The sequence below is a fragment of the Oncorhynchus gorbuscha genome, linkage group LG13 (assembly GCF_021184085.1).
Source record: "Oncorhynchus gorbuscha isolate QuinsamMale2020 ecotype Even-year linkage group LG13, OgorEven_v1.0, whole genome shotgun sequence".
Taxonomy (NCBI): domain Eukaryota; kingdom Metazoa; phylum Chordata; class Actinopteri; order Salmoniformes; family Salmonidae; genus Oncorhynchus; species Oncorhynchus gorbuscha.
The window spans coordinates 52845251-52864173 of NC_060185.1; the positions used below are offsets into that span (position 1 = coordinate 52845251).

At 44.4% G+C, this 18923-nt stretch overlaps 1 protein-coding gene across 3 annotated transcripts in view; it reads right to left on the minus strand.

Annotated features, from left to right (window-relative positions):
- The window catches only part of ano7 (anoctamin 7), a 54944-nt gene that overhangs the window by 22672 nt on the left and 13349 nt on the right, over positions 1–18923 (minus strand). For all 3 annotated transcript variants that reach the window (XM_046294971.1, XM_046294972.1, XM_046294970.1), the window contains 10 exons: positions 18602–18712; positions 17849–18017; positions 16286–16376; positions 15949–16045; positions 8324–8467; positions 7992–8129; positions 7576–7674; positions 794–896; positions 576–687; positions 398–452 (listed from right to left, as the gene is read on the minus strand). In XM_046294971.1, the coding sequence (XP_046150927.1) occupies positions 398–452; positions 576–687; positions 794–896; positions 7576–7674; positions 7992–8129; positions 8324–8467; positions 15949–16045; positions 16286–16376; positions 17849–18017; positions 18602–18712 (1119 nt within the window). The remainder of the gene's footprint in view (positions 1–397; positions 453–575; positions 688–793; positions 897–7575; positions 7675–7991; positions 8130–8323; positions 8468–15948; positions 16046–16285; positions 16377–17848; positions 18018–18601; positions 18713–18923) is intronic.

Below are 18923 nucleotides of genomic sequence, written 5' to 3' on the forward strand. Positions count from 1 at the left end.
AATGTGTATTTTATATAGAATTATACAGGTCGCATTTGGAAAAGAGACCTCTATGTCTCAATATGCTTTCCCTGTCAAAATAAAGGTTAAATAAAAAATGTATGTTTTTGAAATTGCCACAACAAACATTATTTGATCAACATTAGTAGAAGGACATACTATAATGGTTATAGGAACATTTGGATAAAAAAATCAAAATGTTTGTTTATGACACTTCTAGAATGTGTTAACCAAACCTTAATGGAGAAAACATTATAGATATGTAATGGGAACATCCCTGGGAATCTCTGACAAACGTTCAGGTAATGTTGTGACTAACGTTCTGGGACTCCAAGGCTAACTAGAAATTGTTTGCTGGGAAGTTAAGTACGTTTTAGAATGTAAGAACAACACTCACATCCTCATTCCGTATTCCCAATAGCTTGTAGTAGTTGCCAGGGTAACCAACAAACCTGCAAAACATAGGAGTTTGCTGAGGATGAGACATATTTTCATTGTACTGTGATGGTCTATAAATACAGGACCTTTCAATACATAAGGCTCATTTGTGCCTTGACGTTGTTTGATCTACTCACCGGCCTTTGAAAAAGGAAATGTAGACCGGGGAGGAGTAGAAGTTGACAAACTGGAAGATGAAGACCTTGAGAATAAACATGTCCTCATATTTGGTCTGTGTGCGGTGCATCTCTGTTGATATGACCAAGCAAAATATATGAGCAAACATTGGTAATTAAAACACATATTTATCTTCCATCTGAGCGACGATTGACAAGAGCCGGACTTGCTGACTCACCCCAACGCGTTAAGACCTGGGCAAGGTAGATGTAGACCCGGGAGAGCATGAGGATCACCAGAAGGTTCAGCACGGACCCTGTAAGACTGGCTATACGACCAGCCTGCCGAGATAGGTATTCTAAAATGGGTTAAATTGTTTTTTTCCCTAATCATTTACATTTACATTTAAGTCATTTAGCAGACGCTCTTATCCAGAGCGACTTACAAATTGGTGCATTCACCTTATGACATCCAGTGGAACAACCACTTTACAATAGTGCATCTAAATATTTTAAGGGGGGGGGGGGTGAGAAGGATTACTTTATCCTATCCTAGGTATTCCTTAAAGAGGTGGGGTTTCAGGTGTCTCCGGAAGGTGGTGATTGACTCCGCTGTCCTGGCGTCGTGAGGGAGTTTGTTCCACCATTGGGGAGCCAGAGCAGCGAACAGTTTTGACTGAGCTGAGCGGGAACTGTACTTCCTAATCAAATCAAATCAAATCAAATCAAATTTTATTTGTCACATACACATGGTTAGCAGATGTTAATGCGAGTGTAGCGAAATGCTTGTGCTTCTAGTTCCGACAATGCAGTGATAACCAACAAGTAATCTAACTAACAATTCCAAAACTACTGTCTTATACACAGTGTAAGGGGATAAGGAACATGTACATAAGGATATATGAATGAGTGATGGTACAGAGCAGCATACAGTAGATGGTATCGAGTACAGTATATACATATGAGATGAGTGTGTAGACAAAGTAAACAAAGTGGCATAGTTAAAGTGGCTAGTGATACATGTGTTACATAAGGATGCAGTCGATGTTGTAGAGTACAGTATATACATATGCATATGAGATGAATAATGTAGGGTAAGTAACATTATATAAGGTAGCATTGTTTAAAGTGGCTAGTGATATATTTACATCATTTCCCATCAATTCCCATTATTAAAATGGCTGGAGTTGGGTCAGTGTCAATGACAGTGTGTTGGCAGCAGCCACTCAATGTTAGTGGTGGCTATTTAACAGTCTGATGGCCTTGAGATAGAAGCTGTTTTTCAGTCTCTCGGTCCCAGCTTTGATGCACCTGTACTGACCTCGCCTTCTGGATGATAGCGGGGTGAACAGGCAGTGGTTCGGGTGGTTGATGTCCTTGATGATCTTTATGGCCTTCCTGTAACAACGGGTGGTGTAGGTGTCCTGGAGGGCAGGTAGTTTGCCCCCGGTGATGCGTTGTGCAGTCCTCACTACCCTCTGGAGAGCCTTACGGTTGAGGGCGGAGCAGTTGCCGTACCAGGCGGTGATACAGCCCGCCAGGATGCTCTCGATTGTGCATCTGTAGAAGTTTGTGAGTGCTTTTGGTGACAAGCCAAATTTCTTCAGCCTCCTGAGGTTGAATAGGCGCTGCTGCGCCTTCTTCACGACGCTGTCAGTGTGAGTGGACCAATTCAGTTTGTCTGTGATGTGTATGCCGAGGAACTTAAAACTAGCTACCCTCTCCACTACTGTTCCATCGATGTGGATAGGGGGTGTTCCCTCTGCTGTTTCCTGAAGTCCACAATCATCTCCTTAGTTTTGTTGACGTTGAGTGTGAGGTTATTTTCCTGACACCACACTCCAAGGGCCCTCACCTCCTCCCTGTAGGCCGTCTCGTCGTTGTTGGTAATCAAGCCTACCACTGTTGTGTCGTCCGCAAACTTGATGATTGAGTTGGAGGCGTGCGTGGCCACGCAGTCGTGGGTGAACAGGGAGTACAGGAGAGGGCTCAGAACGCACCCTTGTGGGGCCCCCGTGTTGAGGATCAGCGGGGAGGAGATGTTGTTGCCTACCCTCACCACCTGGGGGCGGCCCGTCAGGAAGTCCAGTACCCAGTTGCACAGGGCGGGGTCGAGACCCAGGGTCTCGAGCTTGATGACGAGCTTGGAGGGTACTATGGTGTTGAATGCCGAGCTGTAGTCGATGAACAGCATTCTCACATAGGTATTCCTCTTGTCCAGGTGGGTTAGGGCAGTGTGCAGTGTGGTTGAGATTGCATCGTCTGTGGACCTATTTGGGCGGTAAGCAAATTGGAGTGGGTCTAGGGTGTCAGGTAGGGTGGAGGTGATATGGTCCTTGACTAGTCTCTCAAAGCACTTCATGATGACGGAAGTGAGTGCTACGGGCGGTAGTCGTTTAGCTCAGTTACCTTAGCTTTCTTGGGAACAGGAACAATGGTGGCCCTCTTGAAGCATGTGGGAACAGCAGACTGGTATAGGGATTGATTGAATATGTCCGTAAACACACCGGCCAGCTGGTCTGCGCATGCTCGGAGGGCGCGGCTGGGGATGCCGTCTGGGCCTGCAGCCTTGCGAGGGTTAACACGTTTAAATGTCTTACTCACCTCGGCTGCAGTGAAGGAGAGACTGCATGTTTCCGTTGCAGGCCGTGTCAGTGGCACTGTATTGTCCTCAAAGCGGGCAAAAAGTTATTTAGTCTGCCTGGGAGCAAGACATCCTGGTCCGTGACTGGGCTGGATTTCATCTTGTAGTCCGTGATTGACTGTAGACCCTGCCACATGCCTCTTGTGTCTGAGCCATTGAATTGAGATTCCACTTTGTCTCTGTACTGACGCTTAGCTTGTTTGATAGCCTTACGGAGGGAATAGCTGCACTGTTTGTATTCAGTCATGTTGCCAGACACCTTGCCCTGATTAAAAGCAGTGGTTCGCGCTTTCAGTTTCACGCGAATGCTGCCATCAATCCACGGTTTCTGGTTAGGGAATGTTTTTATCGTTGCTATGGGAACGACATCTTCGACGCACGTTCTAATGAACTCGCACACCGAATCAGCGTATTCGTCAATATTCCCATCTGACGCAATACGAAACATGTCCCAGTCCACGTGATGGAAGCAGTCTTGGAGTGTAGAGTCAGCTTGGTCTGACCAGCGTTGGACAGACCTCAGTCTACACACAAGACACACAGTACACAAAATAATGACGAAGCAAAAAAAGTTTTAAATATGACATTTACATATGTATTCAGACCCCTTTACTCAGTACTTTGTTGAAGTACCTTTGGCACCTTTGGCAGCGATTACAGCCTAGAGTTTTCTTGTGTATGACACAACAAGCTTGGCACAACTATATTTGGGGAGTTTCAGGATGGGGAGCGTCGCTGCACAGCTATTTTCAGGTCACTCGAGATGTTTGATCGGGTTCAAGTCTGGGCTCTGGCTGGGCCACTCAAGGACATTCAAAGACTTGTCCCGAAGCCACTCCTGCGTTGTCCTGGCTGTGTGCTTAGGATCATTATCTTGTTGGAAGGGGATGCTCCTTCGCCCCAGTCTGAGGTCTTGAGCACTCTGAAGCAGGTTTTCATCAAATATCTCTCTGTACTTTTCTCCATTCATCTTTCCCTCAATTCTGACTAGACTCCCAGTCTCTGCCGCTGAAGAATATCACCACAGCATGCTGCTGCCACCACCACAATGCTCCACCGTAGGGATGGTGCCAGGTTTCCTCCAGATGTGAAGCTTGGCATTCAGGCCAAATAGTTCAATCTTGGTTTCATCAGACCAGATAATATTGTTTCTCATGGTTTGAGAGTGTTCTGATGCCTTTTGACAAACACCAAGCGGGCTGTCATGTGCCTTTTACTGAGGAGTGGTTTCCGTCTCGTCACTTTACCATTAAGGCCCCAAATGGGCCCCGAGTGCTGCAGAGATGGTTGTCTTTCTGGAAGGTTCTTCAAATCAAATCAAAGTGTATTTGTCACGTGCGCTGAATATAACAGGTACCTTACAGTGAAATACTTACTTACAGGCTCTAACCAATACTGCGAAAAATATGTGTGTGTGTGTGAAGAAATAAAACAATAGTAAAAATACATTTGAATATAAGAGTAGCAAGGCTATATACAGACACCAGTTAGTCAGGCTTATTCAGGTAGTATGTGCATGTAGGTATAGTTAAAGTGACTATGCATATATGATGAACAGAGAGTAGCAGTAGCGTAAAAAGAGTGGGTGGCGGGTGGTGGGACACAATGCAGATAGCCCGGTTAGACAATGTGTGGGAGCACTGGTTGGTCGGGTCAATTGAGGTAGTATGTACATGAATGTATAGTTAAAGATATTACGCACATAAGATAAACAGAGAGTAGCAGCAGTGTAAAAGAGGGGTTGGGGGGGCACGCAATGCAAATAATCTGGGTAACCATTTGGTTACCTGTTCAGGAGTTAGGATGGCTTGGGGGTAAAAACTGTTGAGAAGCCTTTTTGTCCCAGACTTGGCACTTCAGTACCACTTACCATGCGGTAGTAGAGAGAACAGTCTATGACTGGGGTGGCTGGGGTCTTTGACAATTTTTAGGGCCTTCCTCTGACACCGCCTGGTGTGGAGGTCACCACAGAGAAACTCTAGCGCTCTGTCAGAGTGACCATCAGGTTCTTGGTCACCTCCCTGACCAAGGCTCTGCTCCCCCAATTGCTCAGTTTGGCCGTGATCAATGGAAACAAGCTGCACATGAGCTCAATTGTGAGTCTCATAGCAAAGGTTCTGAATACTTATGCAAATAAGATATGTTTTAGTTTTTGTATAAGTTAGCTAACATTTTTTTTAAATCTGTCATTATGAGGCTGTAATCGCTGCCAAAGGTGCTTCAACAAAGTACTGAGTAAAGGGTCTAAATACTTAGGTGAATGTGATATTTCAGTTGTTTTTTTTAATACATTTTCCAAAATTTCTGAAAACCTGTATTTTTCTTTGTCATTATGGGGTATTGTGTGTATTATGTGTATTGATGAGGGAAAAACAACATTTAATCAATTTTAGAATAAGGCTGTAACGTAACAAAATGTGGAAAAAGTCCATTCAAAAGTCTGAATATCATTCAAAAGTTTGGTGTCACTGAGAAATGTCTTTGTTTTTGAAAGAAGAGCAAGTTTGGTTGTCCATTAAAATAACATCAAATTGATCAGAAATACAGTGTGGACATTTGTTAATGGTGTAAATGACTATTGTATACATACATATATAATGACTATATATACAGTTGAAGTCATACACCTAGGTTGGAGTTACTAAAACTCGTTTTTTCAACCTCTCCACAAGTGTCTTGTTAACAAACAACTGTTGACAGACAGATTATTTAATTTATAATTCACTGTATCAGAATTCCAGTGGGTCAGAAGTTTACATACACTAAATTGACTGTGCCTTTAAACAGCTTGGAAAATTCCAGAAAATTATGTCATGGCTTTAAAAGCTTGTTGAACATACATATATAGTTGAAGTCGGAAGTTTACATACACCTTAGCCAAATACTTTTAAACTCAGTTTTTCACAATTCCTGACATTTAATCCTTGTAAAAATCCCTGTTTTAGGTCAGTTAGGATCACCACTTTATTTTAAGAATGTGAAATGTCAGAATAATAGTAGCAAGAATGATTTATTTCAGCTTTTATTTCTTTCATCATGTGAATGTTCCCAGTGGGTCAGAAGTTTACATAGTACCAAATACAAATTTTCCAAACTGTTTAATTAAAGGAACAGTCAACTTAGTGTATGTAAACTTCTGACCCACTGGAATTGTGATACAGTGAATTATAAATTAAATAATCTGTCTGTATACAAGTTTTGGAAAAATTACTTTTGTCATGCACTAGGTAGGCGTTTTTCAGATGGGACATTAAAAAAAGATCCCATGGCACTTATCGTAAGAGTAGGGGTGTTAATCCCAGTGTCCTGGCTAAAATCCCAATCTTGCTCTCATACCGCGGTTACCTAATCATCCACAGCTTACAATTGGCTCATTCATCCCCCTCTTCTCCCCTGTACCTATTCCCCAGGTCATTGCTGCAAATGAGAATGTGTTCTCAGTCAATTTACCTGGTAAAATAAGGGTAAAAATAGATATTTTTTTATCAAACTGGGTGAGTTTACATCTTCAATCGCATGTTATAGCGTCACCATGTGGCCAATTGACATGGCATTGCTTGAGAGGGTACGGCCCATGGGACTTTACCATCACGCCAAGTTGCACCCTCTTAGGCCTTACCATTTCACAAGATTTTTCATGTTATATTTCCTTGACTGAAGATGTGTAATCATAATGAATGGCAACAAATACAATAGGGTTTCACCCAGCTTCGCTGCTTGAACCCAAATAATCTAGAGTCAATTGCTGCGCCCCCGTGGACATCTAATTAACATAATAAACAAATCCCCATTCCGATCTGTCTGTTTCAGCTAGAGACATGAGATTTTGCATGGGCTGTATCTCAGTCCACCGCATCCGCCAATGTCGGCCGTCCACATCTGCTGTGGAAGGTGGCAGAGCTACAGTGCTGTTTGTCAGAGTAGAAGAAAATAGCTTTTTTTTCTCACCAAAATGTCTGTAGTGTCCGTAATGGTTTGGGCTACAAACGAATATGTTTTACTCAACGACCCCCACAAGTGTCACGGGACTCGTCTGGTGGTTTTCCGGTACCGTGTGAATGGGGCATTTCCATGTCAAAGGTGTACGAATAATTCCATTGTGATTTAGATTTTTTTTTTTTTGCTTCACTTCAAAGCATACTTAGTTTTGGTTTATTTTTGGACTATGTATGAATCTGTTATTCAGTGTGTTTGTATGGGCATACAGCAGTAAGGCCAAATTCATCAAATATTTTTTTTTCTCCAGTATGTTGTCTGAGAGAGCCAATAGTCTTTAGAACTTGTATGAATCATAGTCCTGTTAATGGTAGAAAAACAGTTTCTAATTACACTAGAATGATGCAACCGTAGTGGGATTTAGGTCTAAAAAGGACTCACAGAGAAGATCAAGAAGGCATTGTGAGATTTGTAAATGATGATGCTCAGAATCACCCGGTAAACGATGATCGCCACCACAAACATCAGCACTACAGATACCTGTGAGAGACAAAAATGCATCAAAGCTAAAGTTAGGGCTTTTCGGGTATTCTTGATTAATGTAATTCATTAGTCATTAATTCATGTCATCATACGTTGACTTCCTATCTCACATGTTATCAGGGATGGGCAACTCCAATCCTGGAGGGCCAGTGTGTGCAGACTTTTGTTTTAGCCCAAAACACCTTATTATACTAATCAAGTGCTTTCTAATTAGTTGCCAGTCACGTGTGCTAGTGCTGGGCTAGAACAGAAATGTGCACCCTTGTGCGACCCCCAAGGCCAGGATTAAAGAACATTGTCCTGCAGCACCTTACCATGATTATGATGACCATGCCGCCGGTCAGGGTGCGGTTGAAGCGGCGTCGCTTTGGGAAGTAAGGCTCCTCTGCACCAGTCACAGGGTTCCGCAGGGTCATGGGCGCTGTGGCAGTGAACTCTGGCCTTGGGCGCTCCTGGGTCACAAAGGGTTAAACGGGAACAACATCCCAAATCTGTCATTCCTTATTGGTTCTTAAAGCTCCATGACAGAAAATCTGAAATTGTGCATCTTACAAATAGTTTCACATACAAACTTTACATGCCTGAACTTAGGATCGATTGGGCTTTCTAAAAATAATAGAACCACTGTGATCATACTGTACTGTACCTCAGTTTCCTGAAACTCTGAACAGTCCCATCGGTGGGCCAGCACTGCACTGGTGCGCTTCCAGTATTCCAGGAAAGTGACAGCCCATAGAGCCATGAAAATACTGAAGAATACCGTTCCCCCATTGTCAAATAACAGCCCTACCTGTGAAGAGAGAATGGCCATACAGTATGTAGTAAAACAGCATGGGCAGTGCACAAAGTATTCAAACCTCTTGACTTTCTCCACATTTTGATTTTACAAAGTTTGATTCAATTCTCTCTTTAAAAAAACGTTTACCCCCCTTTTTCATGATATTCAATTGTTTTTAGTAGTTACTATGTTGTCTCATCACTACAACACCTGTACGGGCTCAGGAGAGACGAGGGTCAAAAGCCATGCATCCACTGAGACACAACCCAACCAAGCCGCACTGCTTATTAACACAGCACGCATCCAACCCGGAAGCAAGCTGCACCAATGTGTCGGAGGAAACACTGTGCACCTTGCGACCTGGTCAGTGCGCGCTGCGCCCGGCCCGCCACAGGAGTCGCTAGTGCGCGATGAGACAAGGATATCCCTACAAGGATATCCCGACAAGGATATCCAAGCCCTCCCTAACCCGGACGACACTAGGCAAATTGTGCGTGGCCCCATGGGCCTCCCGGTCACGGCCGTCTGCGACAGAGCCTGGGCTCGAGCCCAGAGTCTCTGGTGGCACAGCTAGCACTGCAGTGCCTTAGACCACTGCGCCACCCAGGAGGCCCACTTAATTCTCATTTTTGTCAGCGATCTACACAAAATAAAGTGGAAGAACAATTCTAACATTTATTAAAAATAAAACAGTAATATACAGTGCCTTGCGAAAGTATTCGGCCCCCTTGAACTTTGCGACCTTTTGCGACATTTCAGGCTTCAAACATAAAGATATAAAACTGTATTTTTTGTGAAGAATCAACAACAAGTGGGACACAATCATGAAGTGGAACGACATTTATTGGATATTTCAAACTTTTTTAATTAACAAATCAAAAACTGAAAAATTGGGCGTGAAAAATGATTCAGCCCCCTTAAGTTAATACTAATACTTTGTAGCGCCACCTTTTGCTGCGATTACAGCTGTAAGTCGCTTAGGGTATGTCTCTATCAGTTTTGCACATCGAGAGACTGAAATTTTTTCCCATTCCTCCTTGCAAAACAGCTCGAGCTCAGTTAGGTTGGATGGAGAGCATTTGTGAATAGCAGTTTTCAGTTCTTTCCACAGATTCTCGATTGGATTCAGGTCTGGACTTTGACTTGGCCATTCTAACACCTGGATATGTTTATTTGTGAACCATTCTATTGTAGATTTTGATTTATGTTTTGGATCATTGTCTTGTTGGAAGACAAATCTCCGTCCCAGTCTCAGGTCTTTTGCAGACTCCATCAGATTTTCTTCCAGAATAGTCCTGTATTTGGCTCCATCCATCTTCCCATCAATTTTAACCATCTTCCCTGTCCCTGCTGAAAAGCAGACCCAAACCATGATGCTGCCACCACCATGTTTGATAGTGGGGATGGTGTGTTCAGGGTGATGAGCTGTGTTGCTTTTACGCCAAACATAACGTTTTGCATTGTTGCCAAAAAGTTCAATTTTGGTTTCATCTGACCAGAGCACCTTCTTCCACATGTTTGGTGTGTCTCCCAGGTGGCTTGTGGCAAACTTTAAACAACACTTTTTATGGATATCTTTAAGAAATGACTTTCTTCTTGCCACTCTTCCATAAAGGCCAGATTTGTGCAATATACGACTGATTGTTGTCCTATGGACAGAGTCTCCCACCTCAGCTGTAGATCTCTACAGTTTATCCAGAGTGATCATGGGCCTCTTGGCTGCATCTCTGATCAGTCTTCTCCTTGTATGTGCTGAAAGTTTAGAGGGACGGCCAGGTCTTGGTAGATTTGCAGTGGTCTCATACTCCTTCCATTTCAATATTATCGCTTGCACAGTGCTCCTTGGGATGTTTAAAGCTTGGGAAATCTTTTTGTATCCAAATCCGGCTTTAAACTTCTTCACAACAGTATCTCAGACCTGCCTGGTGTGTTCCTTGTTCTTCATGATGCTCTCTGCGCTTTTAACGGACCTCTGAGACTATCACAGTGCAGGTGCATTTATACGGAGACTTGATTACATTTACATTTACATTTACATTACATTTAAGTCATTTAGCAGACGCTCTTATCCAGAGCGACTTACAAATTGGTGCATTCACCTTATGACATCCAGTGGAACGGCCACTTTACAATAGTGCATCTAAATCTTTTAAGGGGAGGGGGGTAGAAGGATTACCTTATCCTATCCTAGGTATTCCTTAAAGAGGTGGGGTTTCAGGTGTCTCCGGAAGGTGGTGATTGACTCCACTGTCCTGGCGTCGTGAGGGAGTTTGTTCCACCATTGGGGGGCCAGAGCAGCGAACAGTTTTGACTGGGCTGAGCGGGAACTGTACTTCCTCAGTGGTAGGGAGGCGAGCAGGCCAGAGGTGGATGAACGCAGTGCCCTTGTTTGGGTGTAGGGCCTGATCAGAGCCTGGAGGTACTGAGGTGCCGTTCCCCTCACAGCTCCGTAGGCAAGCACCATGGTCTTGTAGCGGATGCGAGCTTCAACTGGAAGCCAGTGGAGAGAGCGGAGAAGCGGGGTGACGTGAGAGAACTTGGGAAGGTTGAACACCAGACGGGCTGTGGCGTTCTGGATGAGTTGTAGGGGTTTAATGGCACAGGCAGGGAGCTCAGCCAACAGCGAGTTGCAGTAATCCAGACGGGAGATGACAAGTGCCTGGATTAGGACCTGCGCCGCTTCCTGTGTGAGGCAGGGTCGTACTCTGCGGATGTTGTAGAGCATGAACCTACAGGAACGGGCCACCGCCTTGATGTTAGTTGAGAACGACAGGGTGTTGTCCAGGATCACGCCAAGGTTCTTAGCGCTCTGGGAGGAGGACACAATGGAGTTGTCAACCGTGATGGCGAGATCATGGAACGGGCAGTCCTTCCCCGGGAGGAAGAGCAGCTCCGTCTTGCCGAGGTTCAGCTTGAGGTGGTGATCCGTTATCCACACTGATATGTCTGCCAGACATGCAGAGATGCGATTCGCCACCTGGTCATCAGAAGGGGGAAAGGAGAAGATGAATTGTGTGTCATCTGCATAGCAATGATAGGAGAGACCATGTGAGGTTATGACAGAGCCAAGTGACTTGGTGTATAGCGAGAATAGGAGAGGGCCTAGAACAGAGCCCTGGGGGACACCAGTGGTGAGAGCGCGTGGTGAGGAGACAGATTCTCGCCATGCCACCTGGTAGGAGCGACCTGTCAGGTAGGACGCAATCCAAGCGTGGGCCGCGCCGGAGATGCCCAACTCGGAGAGGGTGGAGAGGAGGATCTGATGGTTCACAGTATCAAAGGCAGCCGATAGGTCTAGAAGGATGAGAGCAGAGGAGAGAGAGTTAGCTTTAGCAGTGCGGAGGGCCTCCGTGATACAGAGAAGAGCAGTCTCAGTTGAATGACTAGCCTTGAAGCCTGACTGATTTGGATCAAGAAGGTCATTCTGAGAGAGATAGCGGGAGAGCTGGCCAAGGACGGCACGTTCAAGAGTTTTGGAGAGAAAAGAAAGAAGGGATACTTGTCTGTAGTTGTTGACATCGGAGGGATCGAGTGTAGGTTTTTCAGAAGGGGTGCAACTCTCGCTCTCTTGAAGACGGAAGGGACGTAGCCAGCGGTCAGGGATGAGTTGATGAGCGAGGTGAGGTAAGGGAGAAGGTCTCCGGAAATGGTCTGGAGAAGAGAGGAGGGGATGGGGTCAAGCGGGCAGGTTGTTGGGCAGCCAGCCGTCACAAGACGCGAGATTTCATCTGGAGAGAGAGGGGAGAAAGAGGTCAGAGCACAGGGTAGGGCAGTGTGAGCAGAACCAGCGGTGTCGTTTGACTTAGCAAACGAGGATCGGATGTCGTCGACCTTCTTTTCAAAATGGTTGACGAAGTCATCTGCAGAGAGGGAGGAGGGGGGGGGATTCAGGAGGGAGGAGAAGGTGGCAAAGAGCTTCCTAGGGTTAGAGGCAAATGCTTGGAATTTAGAGTGGTAGAAAGTGGCTTTAGCAGCAGAGACAGAGGAGGAAAATGTAGAGAGGAGGGAGTGAAAGGATGCCAGGTCCGCAGGGAGGCGAGTTTTCCTCCATTTCCGCTCGGCTGCCCGGAGCCCTGTTCTGTGAGCTCGCAATGAGCGGGAGGGGAGGACCGAGCCGGCCTGGAGGATAGGGGGCATAGAGAGTCAAAGGATGCAGAAAGGGAGGAGAGGAGGGTTGAGGAGGCAGAATCAGGAGATAGGTTGGAGAAGGTTTGAGCAGAGGGAAGAGATGATAGGATGGAAGAGGAGAGAGTAGCGGGGGAGAGAGAGCGAAGGTTGGGACGGCACGATACCATCCGAGTAGGGGCAGTGTGGGAAGTGTTGGATGAGAGCGAGAGGGAAAAGGATACAAGGTAGTGGTCGGAGACTTGGAGGGGAGTTGCAATGAGGTTAGTGGAAGAACAGCATTTAGTAAAGATGAGGTCGAGCGTATTGCCTGCCTTGTGAGTAGGGGGGGAAGGTGAGAGGGTGATGTCAAAAGAGGAGAGGAGTGGAAAGAAGGAGGCAGAGAGGAATGAGTCAAAGGTAGACGTGGGGAGGTTAAAGTCGCCCAGAACTGTGAGAGGTGAGCCGTGCTCAGGAAAGGAGCTTATCAAGGCATCAAGCTCATTGATGAACTCTCCGAGGGAACCTGGAGGGCGATAAATGATAAGGATGTTAAGCTTGAAAGGGCTGGTAACTGTGACAGCATGGAATTCAAAGGAGGCGATAGACAGATGGGTAAGGGGAGAAAGAGAGAATGACCACTTGGGAGAGATGAGGATCCCGGTGCCACCACCCCGCTGACCAGAAGCTCTCGGGGTGTGCGAGAACACGTGGGTGGACGAAGAGAGAGCAGTGGGAGTAGCAGTGTTATCTGTGGTGATCCATGTTTCCGTCAGTGCCAAGAAGTCGAGGGACTGGAGGGAGGCATAGGCTGAGATGAACTCTGCCTTGTTGGCCGCAGATCGGCAGTTCCAGAGGCTACCGGAGACCTGGAACTCCACGTGGGTCGTGCGCGCTGGGACCACCAGATTAGGATGGCCGCGGCCACGCGGTGTGGAGCGTTTGTATGGTCTGTGCAGAGAGGAGAGAACAGGGATAGACATACACATAGTTGACAGGCTACAGAAGAGGCTACGCTAATGCAAAGGAGATTGGAATGACAAGTGGACTACACGTCTCGAATGTTCAGAAAGTTAAGCTTACGTAGCAAGAATCTTATTGACTAAAATGATTTAAATGATACAGTACTGCTGAAGTAGGCTAGCTGGTAGTGGCTGTGTTGTTGACTTTGTAGGCTAGCTGGCAGTGGCTGCGTTGTTGACACTACACTAATCAAGTCGTTCCGTTGAGTGTAATAGTTTCTACAGTGCTGCTATTCGGGGGCTAGCTGGCTAGCTAGCAGTGTTGTTTACGTTACGTTGCGTTAAAAGAACGACAATAGCTGGCTAGCTAACCTAGAAAGTCGCTCTAGACTACACAATTATCTTTGATACAAAGACGGCTATGTAGCTAGCTATGTAGCTAGCTACGATCAAACAAATCAAACCGTTGTACTGTAATGAAATGAAGTGAAAATGTGATACTACCTGTGGAGCGAAGCGGAATGCGACCGGGTTGTTCTATTCGGTAGACGTTGGCTAGTTGTTGGCTAGCTAGCAGTGTCTCCTACGTTAAGGACGACAAATAGCTGGCTAGCTAACCTCGGTAAATTAAGATAATCACTCTAAACTACACAATTATCTTGGATACGAAGACAGCAAAGACAGCTATGTAGCTAGCTAACACTACGCTAATCAAGTCGTTCAGTTGAGTGTAATAGTTTCTACAGTGCTGTGGACGTTAGCTAGCTGGCTAGCTGCTGGGCACATAGCAGTGAAGACTACGTTAGGATGACGAAATACGATAATTACGCAATTATCTTTGATACAAAGACGGCTATGTAGCTAGCTAAGAATAAATTGCTAAGATTAGACAAATCAAACCGTTGTACTATAATGAAATGTAATGAAATGTAATGAAAAAGTTATACTACCTGCGGAGCGAAGTGCGGATGCGACCGCTCGCTCCAACCCGGAAATTACACACAGGTGAATTGTCTTTATCATCATTAGTCATTTAGGTCAACATTGGATCATTCAGAGATCCTCACTGAACTTCTGGAGAGAGTTTGCTGCACTGAAAGTAAAGGGGCTGAATAATTTTGCACGCCCAATTTTTCAGTTTTTGATTTGTTGAAAAAGTTTGAAATATCTAATAAATGTTGTTCCACTTCATGATTGTGTCCCACTTGTTGTTCATTCTTCACAAAAATATACAGTTTTATATCTTTATGTTAGAAACCTGAAATGTGGCAAAAGGTCGCAAAGTTCAAGGGGGCCGAATACTTTCGCGAGGCACTGTATCTTGATTCGATAAGTATTGAACCCCTGAGTCAATACATGTTAGAATCACCTTTGGCAGCGATTACAGCTGTGAGTCTTTCTGGATAAGTCTCTAAGAGCTTTGCACCCCTGTAGGCCCCAGTTTTACTTCAGTGCCTTATTGCAAACAGGATGCATGTTTTGGAATATTTTTTATTTTGTATATGCTTCCTTCTTTTCACTCTGTCATTTTAGGTTAGTATTGTGTAGTTACTACAGTGTTGTGGTTCCATCCTCAGTTTTCTCCTATCACAGCCATTAAACTCTGTAACTGTTTTAAAGTCATCATTGGCCTCATGGGGAAATCCCTGAGCGGTTTCATTCCTTTCTAGAAACTGAGTTAGGAAGGACACCTGTATCTTTGTAGTAACTGGGTGTATTGATACATCATTCATCATAATTCATAATTTCACCATGAACAAATGGATATTCAATGTCAATATACCAATAGGTGCCCTTCTTTGCAAGGCATTGGAAAACCTCCCTGGTCTCTGTGGTTGAATCTGTGTTTGAAATGCACTGCTCGACTGAGGGACCTTACTGAGGATAGTATGTGCGGGGTAGTCTTTCAAAAATCGTGTTAACACTAGTATTGCATACCAAATGAGCCAATGCAACTGCAATTATATGACATGTTAAGCACATTTTTACTCTTGAACTTATTTAGGCTGGCCATAAAAAAAGGTGTTGAATACTTATTGACTCGAGATGAGTATTCAAAACATTTCAGCTTTTAATTTGTTATTAATTTCTGAAAACATAATTCCACTTTGGCATTATGGGGTATTTTGTGTAAGCCAGTGACAAAAATATTTCAATTTAATCCATTTTAAATTCAGGCTGTAACACAACAAAATGTAGAAAAACTCAAGGGGTGTGAATATTTTCTGAGGACACTGTACACTAAAACACATACAGTAAGTACAATTAATCATGCCATCACACATGCATGTGAACACACACACACACAAACACACAGACACACAGACACACAGACACACAGACACACACACACACACACACACACACACACACACACACACACACACACACACACACACACACACACACACACACACACACACACACCTTGAAGGTGGTACAGATGCTGGATAGGTTCCAGTAGGAGCAGATTTTGCACAGAGGACACATGACAAACTCATCCTTGCTCTCACAGATCTCCCGCCTATGGGACAGAGGATAGACATTCAGAGAATGACCTTTGGTGATACAGTTGGCTACAGTGAAACCCTGTTTGAACACACACCTGAGCAGAGTTCAATTATTAGCTCTTACACGTGTTTAGGTGTGGAAATAAACACAGAATGTTCACAACCCCGGTGGAACCCTCAACACGGATTATGGTGGGCGAGGCTTAAGAAGAGGAGTGACATGCTTGGTTGAAGTCGTCCTCTGTCATACTCACGCTGGCGCATCAGTGACCATCAGCCAGATGCCAAACAGAAAGACCAGTGTTCCGACCACAGCTGCTGGGAGCAGCCAGCCTGTGTAGAACCCTACATGGAGGTAAGAGAGAGAGAGAGAGAGTAAGCAAAAGAAGAGTCATTTCATTATGTCTTGTCCAATTTGTAAGTCGCTCTGGATAAGAGCGTCTGCTAAATGACTTAAATGTAAATGTAAATGTATATTATTTGATGTGATGTAAGTCTTGGGATGATATTCTTGCCAAGGAGCTTGTTCACTGTTGTGAAGCAAATTTGCAAATTTCTCTTTATGGGATATTTAAGCTTACTATTATATTCTAAGAAGCAGGTTGACGTTTATTGAGATGTGTCTTGTCCTGGTGGCAGAACTGAGCGATATCCCCCAGGTGTGCAAAGTCAAAATTGGCTATATTGTAAAAATTCATCAAAAACAAAATTAGCTTTTTGGTGTTAGTATTAGCGTTAGGCATCAAGGTTAGCAGTGTAATTAAGGTTAGGATTGACTACAGCATTACCCCAAAAATGGAGGAGGCAGGTGGCAGTGTGAGGAGGTAAGGAACTGGTCTGTCTGCCCAATATAAAAGATCAAAACTGGAAGAGGAACAGAAATAGGATAAATAGGAATGTATATCAGTTTAATTTGAGGACCAGGATGTTGACAGCTGTGCCATACAGATGGCAAAATATCTGGGAAGAGATTTTTCATGTACCGATATCATGGCACATAAATAATATATAAAACGACGCAAGATGTTGAATATTTGGACATACAATCATCGCAACTCTGCCGATTCTGTGGTGAGGATTCAGAATCAATATTATTTGTTCTGGTATTGCCCTCATGCAGCTTGTTTCTGGTCTCAGGTTCAGTAATGGCTGAAAAAGCAAAACATTAATCTAAAATTGACCCTAGAAATAGCATTGTTGGGAGATCTGGAGAGACCTGTTAAATATTAAAATATTACTACTCTTTGTAAAAGTATTTATCTTCAACTCGCAATCTGTGGATTCTATTCGATTAGTTCGATTCAAATTGTATGCTAAACATGACAGCATAGTTTAAATATATATGGTGCGTATAAATCCACAGTGGGTGGCCAGCAGAGATAGGTCTCAGATGGTTGAGGGGCAGCTCTCGGGGAACATTTTGACTTGATGGGAGATCTGTCGACGTACCCATGGGCAGGGCATTTGACCCTGGTTGTTCCTGTGGGTTGCTCTGGATGGGAGTGTCTTAGATTACTGAATGTAATGTAAATGTTGAGCGGCTTCACTGCAGGTACGTTTCTATGTTTGTTTAAATGTATGTTTAAATGATTATTAAATGCATGTTTAAATAATTATTATTTTAATTAGGTTTAGCGTTAGGATTCAAATATGATTTTATGACTTTGTGGCTGTGCCTGCTAATGACCACTCTGCAGAGCTGCCTCCAGTACATGAGTCATCCCAATAAATGCTAACCTGCTTCTAAGATGAGTACTCCTCCAAAAGCCAGACTCTCCACTTCAAGCCAACAAAACACTGCCAGTGCCAATGCTTACCTAGCCAGGCAAAGTACAGTGCTATCTTCTCTCCATAGTACTCTCGGATGTGGTCCAGAGGCTGGTATTTCTTCCAGCTGGCCCAGCGAGCCCAATACTGGTGGAGGATCTGCCTCATGCTCAAGGACTGAGAGTCCACCGGCTCCCCCCAGGGCATCTCAAATGGACCCTGCAGGAACATCGTAGGACAGAGTCAGACGGTGGATAACTATTCAGGTTTTGGGCTTACGGTCAAAGGTTCCATGCCCATTGTGGCTTGACATTCAGTGACATCACAACATTTATGTCCGGTTTATGACAATATTATGACATGAATTTCAAATACAGTGTTACCGAAGGATATTCATTGGATACAATTACAAGTTACAATTTATTTTCTACAGATATAATCAAAGGACAGATTTTGGTCATCAGAGCCCCCTCAAAAACATTAGGGGCATGAGTCATCTGGTTACAGTCAAGATGAATGTTTGATTTAACATTACAGGGTAAGATTTATAAGATTAGTGAGATTTAGAGTTAGGTTTATCAGAGGATCCCTGGGTATGGGCGTACAGTAATGAAATCACACACACACACACACACACACACACACACACACACACACACACACACACACACACACACACACACACACACACACACACACACACACACACACACACACACACACACACACACACACACACATACACACATACATACATACATTATATATACATAACATATGGTATGTCTATGGAGGACACTAACCTCATGCAGGGGGTATGCAGCAGAGAAGGCATTCTCGCTGAGCAGCCTTTCGATTCCCACCTCTCCTCTTTTTAATGCCCCATAAGGCGTCCGTGCTAAAATCTCATACAGCTAGGTCAGACAAAGGAATGTGTTGTACTGTCAAAGTGAGGAAGTCTATTATTCTACGACTGTAGTGTCAAAACTATCAGATGTGTTTATCACATGTTCATTATGACCTCTTCGTATGGTGGTTTTACAATCACATTTCCATGCATTAATCTGCCAGACAGTCATCCAAATGGAGCCATGGTTGAGTGGTAACGCACTGTAGACCGGTGTT